This window comes from Mus musculus, chromosome 15, assembly GCF_000001635.26.
Source record: "Mus musculus strain C57BL/6J chromosome 15, GRCm38.p6 C57BL/6J".
Taxonomy (NCBI): Eukaryota; Metazoa; Chordata; class Mammalia; order Rodentia; family Muridae; genus Mus; species Mus musculus.
In genome coordinates, this window is record NC_000081.6 from 68,111,495 (window position 1) to 68,128,701 (window position 17,207).

Here is a 17,207-nt window from a genome sequence, read left to right on the forward strand (position 1 = left end):
TCCTCCCTAATCTCATCCTTGTACAATATCATGAGAACAATGGAAGTCTACCTTGACTTCACAAGGAGGGCTTGCTCCCCGCTTCCTCTTTAACTCGCTCGCCCTGCATTCTGTTTGTCTTGGAAATTCACAGTGTCAATACTATCTTGCTTGCTCTTAATCCTGCCTCCTGCCACGGCAAGCTTCTCCCATACTCAGTCCCCACGGCTGCCATAGCACATGTCCAGATCAGTCAGTAAGCCAATGGGCATTGTATATTATATTCCTATAATGATAGCAGCGACGGGGTGATGGCTATTTGGATGTCAACTTGACTATATCTGGAATGAACTACAATCCAGAAATGCAGGGCACACCTGTGATCCAGATCTTGAGGTTGAAAGACACAGGCTTTTGACCCAGATCTTGGCATGGGATGATACATGCTTTTGATCTGGATCTTGAGGCATAGCTTTCATGAAAAGTTTAGTCCTAGGAAAGATGGTACATGCCCTTAATCCTAAGAGACAGAGGCAAGCAGATCTCTGAGTTCAAGGCCAGACTGGACAGAACAAGTTCCAAATAAAGAAAAGCTTAGGTCCAGGCATGGTGGTACGCACATTTAATCTGGACCATACCTTCTGCTGGAGACCTACACAAGGACAATAGACAAATGAAAGGTTCATTCTTCTTCACCTGCTTGCACGTACTTGCCAGCACATCTGTTGGAACCGACTACTTCAGGATTGCAGCTTAGACAAAGGACTAGCTGAAACACAACTCTTGAGACTTAGGAACTACTAGCTTCTTGGACTTCTCATTCACAGCTAGCCATTGTTGGTTTAGTCAAACTGCAGACTCTAAGTTATTTGAATAAATTCCCTTAATATAGAGAGACATTCCCTAAGTCATGAGTCTCTAGAGAACCCTGGCTAATACAGAAGTAACAATAATGCATATCTATCTACTTGCTGGACAATAAGCTATGTTCATGTTTCAACAATGATTACTTCATTTTAAACAGAGGCTTGGGACAATGAAGTAGTATTAGCTTTAAGCCAAGGCTGTAACCAACTTAAGAGTTCTGAAAAGTAAACAATATCAAATTCTCCTTGGACAGTATGACATGCCACTCTCCTCTCAACACGTCCCTGACTCAGACACCTGCACCAGTTCCTTCCCTTTATTCTCAATCACAAAGCCTCACAAAAAATTCTTTCTACATCCCTGACATGCACATCAAGTGATGTCCAAGGTGACCAATTCTCTCATGCCTTTGTGAGCTAAGCTAAGTGAATCACAGAGATGCTTAGATTTAGGCAGCCCAGGGTTGAGCTGATAAACCTGTTTCAGGCTGTCATATCCATTTATTTATTACTCATTCTGAGGAAGTCTGTCTTGATTTTGAGTTTGCCTAGACAAATTTATTATGGGCCAGGTAATCTCAGGGGCACGAATCATTCAATTGTATCTTCTTTCACTTGCAGCTACAGTATATGCCTTCTGAACCAACTCCATGTCAGTGGAATCTGCACACAGCATTGTCTAGATTGGAGTTTCTTGTCTACTGCAGACATGGAGGATGATAGCACTTCCCTTCCTAAGTCAGCTCACTGCTCTTCAGTCTTCTCATCCGGGCATGTTCAAGAGCATGCAGAAAAACAAAATAGAGGAGAGACAAAGCCAGATGACACTAGTCATCATCAGAAAGTCCAATATGAACACCCGATTCTCAAGTTACAAAACATTCTACAAAAAAGGCAACTTCTTAAGTGAATGCTTATGTTAAGAATCTCAAAGATATTGTATTGTTTTTATAGATAAGATCAAATGAATTGTTCTTAGCCAAGAGCATAAGTCAACTTCTTTTTAACCGTCCATGGTGGTTTGAATGAGAAATGACCCAAAAGACTTGGGTATTTGAATACTTTGTCCCCAGTTCATGGTGTTCTTGGGGAGGTTACATAACTTTTAGGATATGCAGCCTTGCTGGAGGACATACATCACTGAGGGTAGGCTTTGCAAATAAAAAGCCTCAGTCAACTCCCACTTCTGTTTCCTGCCTGTATTTGAAGGTGAGATTTCTCAGTTTCCTGCTCCAGTCACCTGATGCTATGCCTCCCGTACCATTATGGACTCTCCCTCTAAAACATAAGCCAAAATAAACTCTTTCTTCTATAAGTTGCTCTTAGTCATGGTGTTTTATCACAGCAGCAAGAAGGTAACTTATACACACTCCCTGTTACTATGTACTAGTCACCTATCCTGCTCTCTTTCCCCATGACCCTCTCTGAAGACCATCTTTGAAGACTGGGAGAGGCCATAACCTTTCCAATGAGGCTGTCCACCTTTGCTCATAGTAATTCCAACACTGCTTTTCCTTGAAAGAGTTAAACACAGCAGCAATCAACAATAAACTTTCTGAGGTCAAATGGAAGCTTCACAATGAAGCTGGAATAGTATTTTAAGGAAACTAATTCAGGGAGAAAAACATCCTCGTATTATGTTTAAATTGAGCTTAATATGATAATGCCCAATATTAATTAAAACTTCAACCTTTGCCATAGCAACTTTAATTAAAGCACAACAAACAGAAATATGTAATCTCACCTGAATGTATAACTATGCTAGTTAATTGGCATCAAATCAGGGAGAAATAATTTCTACTTCAATTAATTAATTTCTTAGCATGCATAGTAAAGGTCAACAGAAGACTTAGTGAGCTACTCACAGCCCTGGCATTAAGTGCTCAGCAAAGTTGCAAAAATGGCCAAGGCACAATTTTCTCACCTGGACTGATTAACCAAAAGAAAGGTAGGACATCCAGGTGCAACTTTAAAAAGCTCACCATGGCAACCTTGCTCTTTAAAGAATCTGGAATTGGATTTCCAGGTATTAAAAGATTTGTCCTTCATTATGGTCCCTAATATTGTGGATGGTTCCATTTCATATTCAATAATATCCGTCCAGGAATGGCACGGAATATGAGGCAGGCAGGAAATGAGCCTAATCGACTTCCTTACACTTAAGTCTGAGTTTTCTCTTCTACTAAGGTTAATATATAAATTCTCATAGCGTCATGGAAGCTACAGCATTGTAGACAGACTAGAGGCCCCAAATGTATGGATATACTTCTGCTTGGAACATGCCAGCACAGTGCCTTGCATGAGAAAGGTACTTTGTACATGTGATTCAGCTAAGAACTCTGTGGTGAAGATCATTCTGCATCACGGAGTGGATCTAATATAATCAAAAGGATCCTTACACGGACAAAAGGGGATCATCATAATGAGATACGAAAAAGATTCCACTGACCATTCTTGACTTTGGGGGTGCAAGAAGGGTCCACAAGCCAAAGCATGGGGTAGCCTCTAGAAGCTAGACAAAGTCAGAAAACAGACAACGCCTAGTATCTGCAGACTTGGCAACATCTCTGTTTTGGCTTAGTGAGCCTCTATGTGCATATCTGACCTTTGTAAGATAACAAATCTGTGTAGTTTTAAGTCATTTGCTATAGTGGCTTTAGGAAACAAAAACGGGCAGTCAGGGATCAGAGCAGAAACAGTTTCATTAAGGAACTTGGATAGCGAGTAGGCCACACTGTGCAGAGACCCCAGTCTCAGTCTGTGTGGCTCCTAACCTTGTGTTTACAAGGTGAGGAAGCGAAATGTGGATTAGGACTTCCTGCAGACATTCTCATGTCCTACTAAATGACAAAGTGTTATTCTTAGTGACTTGAAGTGCTATGAGATCACACCAGGCCATATAACTCAAGGTTATTTAAATCCTGTGTCAAATGCTTCCCATAGGATCCTTGAGAAAAGCAGTATAGGGAAACCACAGCAGAGAAAAACAAGCATAATTTTATCATATCCAAGCTAATATCCTGAACTTTAATGAATTGTCCCTGGTACACAGAGCTCAAATAAGGTCTTCTTTGCTTCTCTCTGGGACCTGAGACCATTGGGAAGGACTGAGCAAAAGAGATAGATAGGTCCCATAGGTAACCTTGGGCCAAATTAGTGACTAGCCTTAGGAATAAGGATAAGAGGATAAAAGGAGCAGCTTGCAGGTACAACCTAATCACTGTTCCAGTCAGACCATGGCCTGTCCTCACCACCTCCTGTGAGACCTTGCAGGTACAACCTAATCACTGTGCCAGTGAGACCATGTGCTGTCCTCACCTTCATCCCCTTCTTCAGCATCACCAAATCCTAAAGCAGGAGGGTGGATTAGCCTGGCCACCTCCTTACTGCGCTCCCTCAGCCTCTCATTTTAAAACAGCTGAATGAGCACACCAAGCTCACAGGACAATTGCAGAGGAAAAGTTAACCCATAAAATAGTAATAGTCAATAAAAGGCATAACATCACACCACTAGAAGCACCTACCAATAACTCATTGAGTCTGGGATTTAGACATTTTAAACATGTCCAAACATTAAACTGATGAGTTTTGCACTACTTACAAGTTACAGGATTTTTGCTCTGCTAAGCTATTTCCTGAGATTAGCATGAATAATATGATATGCATTTGCAAACAGGGTTCCCGTGGACACAGATTTACATTCTTCTAATTCAGTAGTTCAAAACAACAAAGATTTCAGCTTCATGTGTAAGGCTGAGAAGTCTAATGTCCAAACAGTACCAGAATAATGAGGACAGATTTAGGTATCTGTTTCAACAAGTACCTAAAATGGTACAGGGAGAAGCAGGGGGCAGGGAGGTGGGGGCACCTGAAAGAAAATGATAAAGGACTGATCTTCAAAGCTGAAATATGAAACCCATGTCCTATCAGTAAATGCCAGTTGATTGGAGAGATACCAATTGATTAGAGAGCCTTAAAAAGTTAACAGAAAACTTGGGGCAGAAATCAGTTCAAGTTGGCAAGGCAGTGTTGAAGGTCTGAAAGCAGTGATAGCTTCATCAATCAGATCCAGGAGCCTGTCCCACCAGCCACACTGAATGTCTGTTTGATGCCAATCAAACCCAAGAGTGTGAAGGATGCGAAAACCAAGCCCCAGCCTCCCGCTCATCATTTATGGTGACTCTAAGTCAATCTATTCTCCCCAGTGATTCCTGGAGCTGACTGTCATTAAAATGTAATGCCATGGGGGTGAGTGGTACAGCTCATGGTAAGACAACGACCTAGCATGAGCAAGGCCTTGAGTTCCATCCCCAGCACACAAAAGGAAGACCTAGCAATTATTCTGCAAGTGTTAGTTACTTTCAGAAGAGCAAAGTAAATCTAGGAATCAATCAGTCTCGTGTGCCGGATGCTCTGTACTGCATCCTCTCCACCAGCGTGGCTGACTCTGCTCTGCCAGCGAGGGACCTAGCAAGGACAGGCTAAGTGACTTGCCTACGACAGCACAGTTCAAGAAGAGAAAACAGATTTGGGACAACATCCTTCCTTTTTGCTGCACCATCCTGTGCTCCTAGCTCCATAAATCTCCTGCTGAAGAGAACGAAAGGCCCACAATACCTTTCTGATGGACAGCTCTAAAATGATCCTGAGAGTCTTAACTGCTCATCTATTCCTGTTCTGCTCTTTCACTGGATGCCGCCAGGAATAGACAATCCATTGGTGTTACACAGAGATTCATCTCTAGGCAACTCAGTAAGTGATGCCTCATACTGAATCAGAGAAATAAGCATCCCTGGCTGTAACACAGCTCACAGTCCTCCAGCTGGTAACCGGACAGGTTTCTAAAACCTCTCTCTGTTCCACATAGTAGCCAGCTAATACGGAGTAATGACTGAAGCTACACACTGCAGTCAGTCTTAGCTGAATTATTGGAATGGAGACATAAACATGGCTATACTTTCTTATGTGGTAAGAGCATATGTATTATGCCCTCTTCAGTGGTAATTGTGCGGTTATTTATTTTCAATAAAAATTATGAAGAAAAGTCAAACAGTGGTGGCATCCTCTTAATCCCAGCAGTCAGGAGGCACAAACAGGTGGATCTCTGTGATTCTGAGGCCTGTCTGGTATATAGCATGAGTTCCAGGACAGCCGGGGCTATTACAGAGAAACTCTGTCTAGACAAAACAACACCAACAAAACACACACACACACACACACACACACACACACACACACACACACACGGAGGGAGGGGAGGGAGGGAGGGAGGAAGAGAGGGGAGGAGAGGGGAATGAGGGAGGGAGAGACAGACAGACAGACAGACAGACACTCTGAAACTTTACATGACTAACAGGTTTTCATTAATTCTCAAATAAATGGGTTGTTTTGTTTTGTTTTATTTTACTATTTTTTTAAAGACAGGGTTTTTCTGTGCAGGCCTGGCTGTCCTGGAACTCATTCTGTAGACCAGGCTGGCCTCAAAGTTAGAATTCCACCTGCCTCTGCCTCCCAAGTGCTGGGATTAAAGGCATGTGCCACCACTGCCCAGCCAAATAAATGTTTAAAATGTTTTTTAGGATGGCTAAGGTACGGTTGTACTCAAAATGTATTTTTCTATAGCCCTAAGTTCAACTACTAAGTATATTTATAGTAACTTTAGTTGCAACTTTACTTTTACATTTAATTACAGTAGAATCATTCCCCCTCTTTTTGCCTCTTTCTTGATGGCCCGTATCTAGGAGTATTGGGTTCTCCTTTAAGGTCCTTTTTAAGATGAGTGAAGAGGGGGCAGAAAGACTGCAAAAGCCAAAGAGCCAGGAAGTATTCTATGAGGTCATTCTGCTACTTATGACAGGGAAGCTACCCATGAATACTCAACAACATGGCTGCCTATATGAGATCTGTATAAGTCCAACACCAGTTGACATCTCAAGAAAGAGGGGAGAAATTTCACAGGGCCCCACCCATGGATGAGGAGCTAAACCAACATCACCGAGAGAGGGAGAATTAATCTTCCATGGAATTGACCCCTATGATTGGTTATCTAATACCAGGTGGTCAACCCTAGAAATGTATACATATACATGCTTTCATGACACAGAATGACTCTAAAGGTTGTATTTATGCTTATACTTTTATATGTATATATTATAATAATAATTTAAAAGAGGAAAAATACTTAGAAACTCTATAACAGAACTTTAAGCCCCTATATGTAATTCTGTATTACCAAAAGCCCTTGGGGGTTATAATTAAGACTAAGACTGAACAAAAGGACAACAAAATGTTCCTGTTAATGACACTGAGTGAAGAAAAAAGCCTAAAATTTCTAGAACTCTGCAAACACATACAAAGAGTAGACGAGAGCATTGGCAGTTGTATCAAAGACTGTAGGTAACTTCTGACCACCATCCCTTTAGCTCATCACATGACAGCTGCAATATTGCCTCATGCTTCTTGGTGAATGATGGGATGGGGATGACATGGCCAACAAAGAGGACAGACTAACACCATGCCAAGTCCACAGATGCAACTGAGCTCTTAGAGGCTAGCAGACATCGGTGCTTCTCAGAAGGCCTGGGCTCCTCACTCACCTTGCTGGATGAGGGCTTCAGCTGCGAGCTCCCCGCTGCCCACGTTGGTGTACTCCTCATTGGGGTGCTTCCTGTTGTAGTGTCTTTTCAGAGATCCAGAGATGTTACAAGAGTAATGACAGTGAGCACAGCGGAAAGGCTGGAGGGACAAGGAACAGGAAAGGTGAGCCTTTGCAAACAAGAATGCCACTTCCACAGTGTGCCTCCTGGAAAGTATCTGCCACCAGAATGCCTGCAATGTGCAGGCCCAATAGACCCTGCCACTGGGAAATTGCTAGTCCTAGTTAAAATTCCTATTGCTGTGATAAAACATTATGACCAAAAGCAACTCAGGGAGAAAAGAACATATAGCTTTCTCAGCCTGCTTTTTAAAAACAATTCAGGATTACCTACCCAGGGGTGACACTGCCCTCTGTGAGATGAGTGCGCCAATTTTGGTTATTAATCAAATGCTCAACAGGCTTGTCCACAGGCCAGATCTGGTAGGGACACTTTCTCAGTAGAGATTCCCTCTTCCCAGATGATGCTAACTTGTGTCAAGCTGATATAAAAACTAACCAAGATATCCTTCCTCTGTGCTACACCAAGTGGCCAGGGCAAGGTAGGACTCGGGGGCTCAGCTAAATAAGTTTGCTGTCCTTATTTCATGATTCCTCTTTTTCTCTACCACTGTCACTGAAGGCGTTAAATAAAAAGCAATACATGAATCAATCATGATTTTAAGCAGATATCATTAAAAGCAGGTCCCATTACAACAGAGTCCTCTATAGTCTTGTTCTTTCATCTAAACAACTTCCTTGGTGACATCTCCCTGTCGTTATCATGCAGTGCCAGGATGTGGGGACATGTATCTGGCAAAAGCTGCTTGTAGCCTGACCTGGGCTGGAGGGGGCACTTACAGAACGGGTTACAAATGGGTCCACAGCCTTGTCTGGCCTCCTCCATTTCACATCTGAAGACTCAGTGAGAGGTATGGAAGGGGTGCCCATAGGTCCCTTAGGAAGACATCAGCATAAGCCTGGAAATAGCTATGTACCTGGACCACTGTCATATGCTAGGCTCTTTCTCATACCAAAGTGCCCTCCTGTGTCATGGTGCTGTGTAGCTCAGACAGAGTGACAAGAATCCCTGAATGGCATTTGGGCCCATCTGGCAGCACTAGTTTTCTGGCCCAGCAGTAAAAGAAGAGGTGCATGAGCCAGTAAGACGGCCTCAGTACTCTGGATGGTGCAGGGAGGTGCTCAGAGCAAGCATGCTTGGCCTCACAGTGGGAACTCACCTGCAGGGGAACCTCAGACAAGGAGCAAACCAACACAGAGCCATTTCCTCATCAGGAAACCTGAGAATAATAACTACCTTCTTAGTCGATGCTCTGGATGAAAGGGTGGAACACATACCAGCAGCTAAGATGCTCCCAGTTGTTTCCATGAGCAAGTTTCCAACTCTCTTGCACACACAGAAGCTGACACATCACTATATCTAGTAAGATTATCTTGATTCTGACAAATTCATCCTTTCACCATTATTATGCAGAGGCACAATAACTGAATGTGGAGAACACCTGCCAGCCGGAAGTGGGGGTTCCCTGACCGGAAGCTTCCACAGCCTCTAACAGTGGCTTCTTCCTCTCGGGTATACAAATGTGTCCAAGTCTCCCACAGGGTGGCAGAGGAAGGATGGATGGGTAAACACAAAGGAGGTCCTCTGCCTGTCTTCTTTCTCCACACTGCATACCCATCCACTCCTTCAAACCAGTTTCTGCCCGTGCCTTCTACTCCTCCCCTTCCCACCTAGGGCTCTACGGTCTCCTGGGGAAAACGTTGCCAATGGTTTAGCCAGCACTGTCTTGTCAGACCCCATGTTGCATATCCATCAGATGGTGTCACCTCCCAGGATAAGAGGACACAGCAGCACTGCTATTGGCAGCTTCTGTTGATGGCCTCTGAATTAACTGACAGGATCAGCATTTCATCCCTGATACTCAGGGCCGACTCGCTAAGGCACTGCCTGGGGCCTGCTCTGTCTTTCTGCTCTGGTTTCCATGATTATTTTTACAACCTTGATGGCTGGCTGTAAATGTTCAGTGTGATCCTTCCTCTCTCTTTCCCCAGGTAGGAATATCTAACTACATTCTAGTTTTCACCACAGGGATATGCTACAGGCATAACTCAAAGCAATTTCAGATTCATATCTTCCTATATAGTCTGCTGATCATTCAGACACAAAAGGCTGGCACTCACCATGGCCACTTTTCCAGCTCAACCATTTCTGTTACCTAGGCCCTAGGACCTATCCCTGCCCCTCGCTGCTGCTACTGCAGTCCAGAGACGGAGGCCATTACAACTGTATTGGTTTGGGCACCAGAGATTGCAACCCAAGGACTCTCATGGTTAGGTAAGCGCTCTGTCACTGAACATCTCAAGCCCAAATTCTCCTAAGAGAAAGTTGTCGTGCCCCAGAAAGGCCATTCTCAAAAGAAAGACAAACAGGAGCTTCAAAACATCTCAGAGAACATCCTATATCAAAAGCAACCTGGGCACCGGATATTTAGGGTTATTCTATGTAAGGCTACATTTCTGCATTTAGCAGAAGGACCTCAAGATCCTGAAACAACAACATTTGTAGGGGCTTCTCACCTATCAACTGTACAGGGAACCAAAGGTCCAATAACAGACTGTGACAAAGTTAAAAAGCCGCCCTATGTTATAGTGCTTTCCTTTCTAAATAAAAAAATTATGAATTTATTATTTTTGGAATATTAACACTTATACAGACATCAAGAAAAGAAACTGAGAATTCTATACTGCCCACATGGGACAGTCCGTGGGCAACAGCTACGAAAGAGAGGGGCCAATCAAAGTAAGAAATGGTCTACAAACCAAATCCACACTGAGAACCAAGTCCATCCTTCATGTGGCAAAGCAGATAAATTGCCGCATGAGAATTCCAATGCCCTTTAGTTCCCATGCAGTGTCCTTGGAAGAAGTTCTAATAAGAAAAAATGGCAAACAGGTATGCCAGGGAACAAGGGGTGTACAGAGGAGGTCAAATGAGAGAGCAATCCCCAAGCTACAGAGTTTTATCAAAATCTCAATTCTTGACATTGGAAGGCTTGGGGGAGGGCATCAGGTTGCTGTGACAGAGTGAGCTCAGCACTGGGCTGAGCAGATGGCTCCCAGGTGAGCAGTTCTGGGGCTAGAAAGATAACGATTGCCTTCCCCCGGCTTACTTCTGCTCCTTAAACCCTTTCCATCACATCATGAAATCCCTTGCTGGGGTACTCCATCCTAAACTACATTCACTGAACCACACTTGGACCTTCCTAGCAAATCCAATTCAAGGTTGAGAAGGCATGATAGTGCCAGTCTGGGAACACTCCAGGGGCTGTGGTACCAAGAAGGCACACAAACCACTGCTAAGGCCCTGCTGCACATGAAGTCTGGCTGCATCTCCAATGCTTCAGGCCTGAAGATTTCATATCTGAAGCATCTATTTACTGACCTCCTACTGTGAGTTAGACACTGTTCCCTGACCTGGGGATTCCATGATAAATGAGGCAGGCTTGTGGTTCTCTGAATATATATGAGTTTTTAAAGATTAAATGCTACGTAGGCAAACTAAATCATAAAACTTGGTTCCTAAGCCAGATACTCGCAAATAGCAAATGACACTGGACCTCCAAAGAGACGTTATTTATTCTGAGCTTCAGAGTAGAATGTAGCCAAGAGTCAGGAGACGCATAAACTTGAGGCATCCACATAGTTCACTTGGAACAAGATCTAAAGTTCTTACTGTAGCTCAAAAGAAATCAGAAAAAAAGACAGGGAGCTGTCAGTCACAGCTTCTGTTTGGTCACACTGGAGTTACTTAATCAGCTTTCTGAGATCTACCATCATAATCAAGCTGTTTCATCCAACAGTTCCTGAGCTACCATATGCCGGGAGCTTTGCTTTTCATGGACTTATTCTTCTATGTCTCACGATTTGGCACGGGTACAATTATTGGTCGCATATTACCAACAAGGCAACTGAGGCACAAAGTGATGCAAGATCTTGCGCAAAGCCTCATGGTCCCCTAATCTGCATGGTTTCAGACCCAGACAGAGTTCATTACACAGAAATGATTTAGTTTTTCAGTAGCCACAATTTCGAGAGCATTGGTCTTCCTCACAGGTCTTCTGGGAAGGATTCAGGCTTATAGATACCAGATGTGAGTCAGCCCTGAGTTAACAATAAACAAAGAGCTATGGTGGAGTGGGAAAGACTAAGGCCACTGCACCACTATGGTTGTGCATATGCACACTCGTATGCACACACACACACCAGCTATTAATGTGTGATCTATGGGAAAAATAACATTAGGCTCTAGGTATCAGGCAGGAGAGTGAGCACCATGTGGCCAGTAAACAACTTCAGTGTCTTTTCTTTTCTTGACGTCTGTGTAAATACTAGCACTCTAGAAATAATAACTTCAGCATATTTGCTTATTTAGAGAGGAAAGTGCTAGTACATGATGCGGCTTTTAACTTCACAATGCTCCGAAGTATTGGAATTGTAGACATTTTGCTCGAATTTCAAATTATTGCTCTGGAAACTAAATAGAGGATGGACTGAAAGAAACTAGAGTGGAGCAGGAACCAATCGTCCTTTGCTGCAATGCTATAGGCCAGAGTCACTGAGGGCCAGCCTAAAGCAAGGAACAAACACCCTGCAAGGAAGCCACGAGTCAGAGAGAAGGAGGCGGGAAGTGAGATGGACCCAATGGTTAAGATGATGTACAGGAGGAAAGGCTTGAGAAAGGGGATCATCAATATGTCTAGTTCAGATAACAGAAGAGATGGTGACAGTCTTACAGGGGTAAAACTAGGAAGTCTAGATTCCTGGTCCAGAGAAGAGATAGAGCCATAAATATAAAACACACAAGAAATTGTGGTATAGATGCATATCTAGAATAGAGCACCTGGCAGATGCTCTGTGATTAAAGTGCCTGTGGCAAGAGAATTGGCAGCCATGTATTAGAGTAATGGCCCCGAATAATGGGCAGGAAAGGGGGCAGCAGAAAGGGAGGGCAACCCGAAGAATGAGAGGCTTCTGGAGTTGGGGGTCCAAGGCTGCTGTCCTCACAGTGGGAGAGACAGTAGAGTCAAGTACATTGAGAAGCCCAATAAGAAAAGGCCTTGGCAGTGTTCACAGGCTGGAAAAGAAAAGGTCAGCTCTGGTGAGCTCGCTGAGGAGATTCACTAGCAAGGCAAAAACAAACGCTGAATTCCACAAGTTGCTGAGGGGACATGGGGCAGGAATGAGTTCTGGGTCATGGGCCAATGCTCAGAAGATATCATCTATTCATGACCCTCAGTGTAGGTTGAATAAATGTACAATTGACTTTGTAAGGCTGTAATTTTTAAGTTCGTGGATTTATATCAGGAAAATCTAATCTAAGCAAACAAGTTTTGTATTCCATTTGTGGGTGTGTTCTAAGAGGCTCAGAGAACAAGGTCTGACCTTGTTCCTTTGAGATGGAGCCCTCTATGCAGAGGGCAACAGTATCAGATGACTTTAGTGTGTCAAACCTGAGGACAGAGAACATAAATGGCCTAAGTCTGACATCTTGGATGAGACAGGCCTAAGAAATTAACACAGAAGATTAAGCACTTCTTTGATTGGCATTCTAGTAAATGTGGGAAAACACAAGGTAATTGTAGCAGCCTGTACAAAGTAGACTAGTTAGTACAAGATTTGTTATTAGAAACAGCATTCTTAAACACCTTCACACTACCGTGGCCATTCACAGTGACATTATCATTGTTACATAAAGCAAGAGTGGATATATAGAGTAAACCAGGAGGCAAGAGCTGAACTCAGATATCAGATCCATCACTAGGTTAGCTATAAAAACTCCAATTGTTTTGGGGGCCAGGGATGCATGTGCCCTTTCTCAGTTGTATGCATATTAATTCATATGTGGGTTTATTTGGTATATGGGGGGCGGTCAGAAGTCAACCTCAGGAGCAACCATCTTGTTTTGGCTCTTACCATCTAGGAGGTCACCACTTTTGCTAGGCTGGCTGGTGAGGAAGGATACACACATCTCCACCTCCCCAGTTCTGGGGTTCCAAACCCACATCTCCACATCCTGTCTGGCTTTCCCCTCTTCCCTACCACTTTTGATCCCGTATTAAATGGGAGCAGAAGCCTCTGCTCACCTACCAAGGCTCCAAAGAGATCACAAAAAACAGAATAGGACTGTAATGTCAGAAGTACAAGGCACAACAGGCCTTCTGACATTTGTCCTTAATCGGTTATGTGATATTGTCAGCCCTTTATATCCACACATCCTATTTCTACGGATTCAACTAAGGATCCTAAGTTCTTTTTGTAAAATGTGTCTGTTCTGGGCAGGTCTCTATAACAACTGTTTAAACTGTAACATATTGCTTTACGTATGGCAAGTTACTCTGGAGACCAAGTATTTGTGACGTACCTCAGTCACACGCATATCCTAGGCATCTTATGAAAAGGATTTGAGCACATGCAAATGGTGGTGTCTGTGAGGAGTTGTGAAAGCAAGCTACTCAGATGCGGAGGGTGAACTTTGCCTACATTTGCTAACGTGGTCACCTGAGACTTGAAAACCCTCCTGGTAGATAGCCCTACCAACTCTCCATGAAGAGAGCATTCCTTTCCTTTCCTTTCCTTTCCTTTCCACTCTAGAGAAGGCCTCCTCTTACTATAGCTGGACATTCTGAGAGAGGCCTGCCTTCATCCCGAGGCATGCTGAGTGAGGCTTGTCCCCTCACCAAGAACCATGGTCTTCACACATCAACAAAGGCTCCATAGTGTTCCGCCCACATCACCGCAACCGCATCACAACATCTGTGTACACGCTGATTATGACTCCTGCCTATGACACACTCCTGTAAACAGTAGCAAAAGAGTTTGGGGTTTACTGTCTTTCTTGGTGCTGGGGTTGAACTGTAGAGGTACACCACAAGCTGCTCTAGATACTTTCATGGTGCTGCATTTTACGTGAGTAAAAAGGGGAAACATCTAGAAGAGCAAATGCTGATGTAGATATTCATTGACTCCAAAACCTTTGACCAAGTTTATGTACATGAATTCAACTCATAATTCAGAGTATATATTGCCCTACACAACTAAAACTACTCACAGACAAAAAATAAAATCAAATCAAATATTAAAAAAAGGAATTGGGATAGATTAATGCATCAGTTTAAAAGATATTAAGAACAAAAGATATCTAAAGCCAGGCCTGATGGGATACAGCTTCAATAGCAGCAAACAAGAAGCTGAGGCAAACCTGCGTTACATAGCAAGACTGTCTCTAAAACAAAATAATACACACACTCGAGCATGCATGTACATACACACACACACAAACATACACACATACACACACACACACACACACACACACACAAACATACACACACACACAATCTGTGTGATGCCTAACAAAATCCTCTCAAGTCAAAGCAGGCGCAAGTCTAGCTGTAGCATCTGATCACAAGTGCCTGGGCAAACCTCTTCACCTTTTTTGTGCCTCACTTTTCTCTTCTGCAAATGTACATAAGGTCAGATCCTGTAAGGATGGAGTAAGATGCTATAAACATAGCACATGACACATGATAAGTGTTAGTTTATATGTTAGCTGTCACCACCATTGTTATTTTCAAAGTCAACAAGCTATAGAAGAAAATGTCAGGAAATAAATGGAAAATTAACAACAGCAACAGGAAAATGGTTTTCACAGCTTTCTCATAGATAGAACAGAACCACATGTTTGTTGCATCAGGAAAACCCGAGCTGTCAAGAAGATAACCACATTTTTACCTGTCCTAGCAAGATTTAGAACAGAACAATCCATAAAGTCCTACTGGTTTCTTCAACTGCTTGCATCCAATCAGAAATGTCAAGCCCAAGGCTGATGAGAAAGAAGCCCTGCAGAAATAGTGATGGGAGCAGAGAAGGCAGTAGGTACAGCGCAGGAGAAACAAATTGGCTGCAGACAATTTTTCAATAGGGAGGAAGCTAGAATGGGGACAGAGCATCCTGATCAAGAATTCCAAAATCCTGGCTAAAGATCCAACAAGACCCTGCCCAGCACTAAGTGAGCACTAATGGCATACAAGATCTGATGGCAGGACTGTGACATACCTGACCTTCTGCGTCCCTATGCCCTGTTAGTACAATAAGTCAGGTAAAAGGTTGCCATCGTCACCTATAAGTCATGGGCCTTAAGCATTTTCCTCCACGCCCTGATGTGTTAGTTTCTTCCTCTGAAGTATGGGGGTTAAAATGACTGTCAGAACAGTTGTTGTAAGGGGCCAGGGAGACCATTTCCCTGACAGTAATGCTAAATGCTCAAGTACCCTGTTACATCACCACTGCCAGAATCCATGACTCTCTATGCTCTTCTTCCATCCTGTTCTGTTGTTATTGTTGTTGGGGGCTTTTGTTTGGCTGGTTGTTGTCTGTTTTGTTTTGTTTTTTGAAACTGAGTTTCTCTGACTGTCCTGGAACTTGATTTGCAGACTAGGTTGGCCTCAACCTCAGAGATCCACCTGCCTTTGCCTCCCAACTGCTGGGATTAAAGGTTTGTACCACCATCACAAGACTTGCATCCCGAGTTATGATAGCAAGTGATTTTCACAGCAACTCGGATGTCCTCCTTGGTCCCCCAGGTGTCTACACACACTTCTTTTTCAGTTTTGCTCCATGAGCTCAGAGATTATCCCCTTACATCTTGAAACTGGTTCACTCAATGACTATTTTGTGACGTTCACTGTCTTGGACTATGACACACAATTAGCCTTGTATTCTGCTTGTATCTGACACTCCCAAGAGAACATGTACTCCTAGGAGCAGAGTCCCCTTTGACTACAGTGTACTGACATGACAGTACCTTGGACAGCACCCAAGGAACACAGGAACAATGCTGGCTGCACCTGTGACCCAGGAGCATTCCTTCCTGGCTACATCTGCACTCTCATGATAAGTCAGTCACCCAGGATTCTTGGAGGCATAGAAGCAAAATGGAAGACAATATACCCTATGAATAAAGAAGTTCAAAATGAGTTCAGTGCTGACCCACTGACTCCAGGCAGAGGCATCATACCGCATCCACAAAGCATGATTCACAGAACCACATCCTCAGAAAACATTTCCCATGCCTACTGAAGACGATCCCTGTTGGGGTGAAGGACTTCACTTATGCTGTGAGTCACACTTCACAGATTTGAACCAAAACTGAAGATTCTCACAACATCTTTTCATCCACAAGTTACTAACAGTACATGCGCCTGGTAGTGGACATGCTCGTCAAACATGTTCATAACTGCTCGAGTATGTTAACTCACCACATGTGCTACCTTGTGCCTGAGAGTGGACACACATCACACATGCTCATGAGCTCACTGTACACCCACGTGCATGTCAAGAATCACGCCAAGTTTTCTCAGAAGAATGAGTTCCTTCCCACGGGGAACTCTGCCATCAGCATGTCCACCTGCCCCCGTGGCCGGCAGCTCCTCTATGGAGTCCACATCAGACAATAATCACCTGTGCTTTCCTAGTGGCCAGGGCTGGACTTAGGAGCCAGTAAACTTGGCTACTGCAAAGAATGAGTGGATTAGAACCAGGAACAAGAAAGATCCCTGTCCTGTCTCATCAATGTGTGGCTGAAGCAAAGCTCAACACAAGCATTCCAAATGTCCTGGATATATATGCAACATGAGGGTTGAACTGAA

General features: G+C 43.6%; 1 protein-coding gene across 12 annotated transcripts in view; it reads right to left on the bottom strand.

The window, feature by feature from the left end:
- The window catches only part of Zfat (zinc finger and AT hook domain containing), a 175,209-nt gene that overhangs the window by 27,781 nt on the left and 130,221 nt on the right, over positions 1 to 17,207 (bottom strand). For 10 of the 12 annotated variants that reach the window (XR_003951402.1, NR_152182.1, XR_001781548.2 and 7 more), the window contains one exon: positions 7,442 to 7,580. Coding sequence is in view for 6 of the 12 variants with exons in the window: in XM_006521124.4 (XP_006521187.2) it covers positions 7,442 to 7,580 (139 nt within the window). In the remaining 6 variants the exon portion in view is untranslated. Of the gene's footprint in view, positions 1 to 7,441; positions 7,581 to 17,207 lie in introns of those variants that run through there. The other 2 variants (XR_384022.4, XR_384021.4) reach the window with 1 other exon arrangement.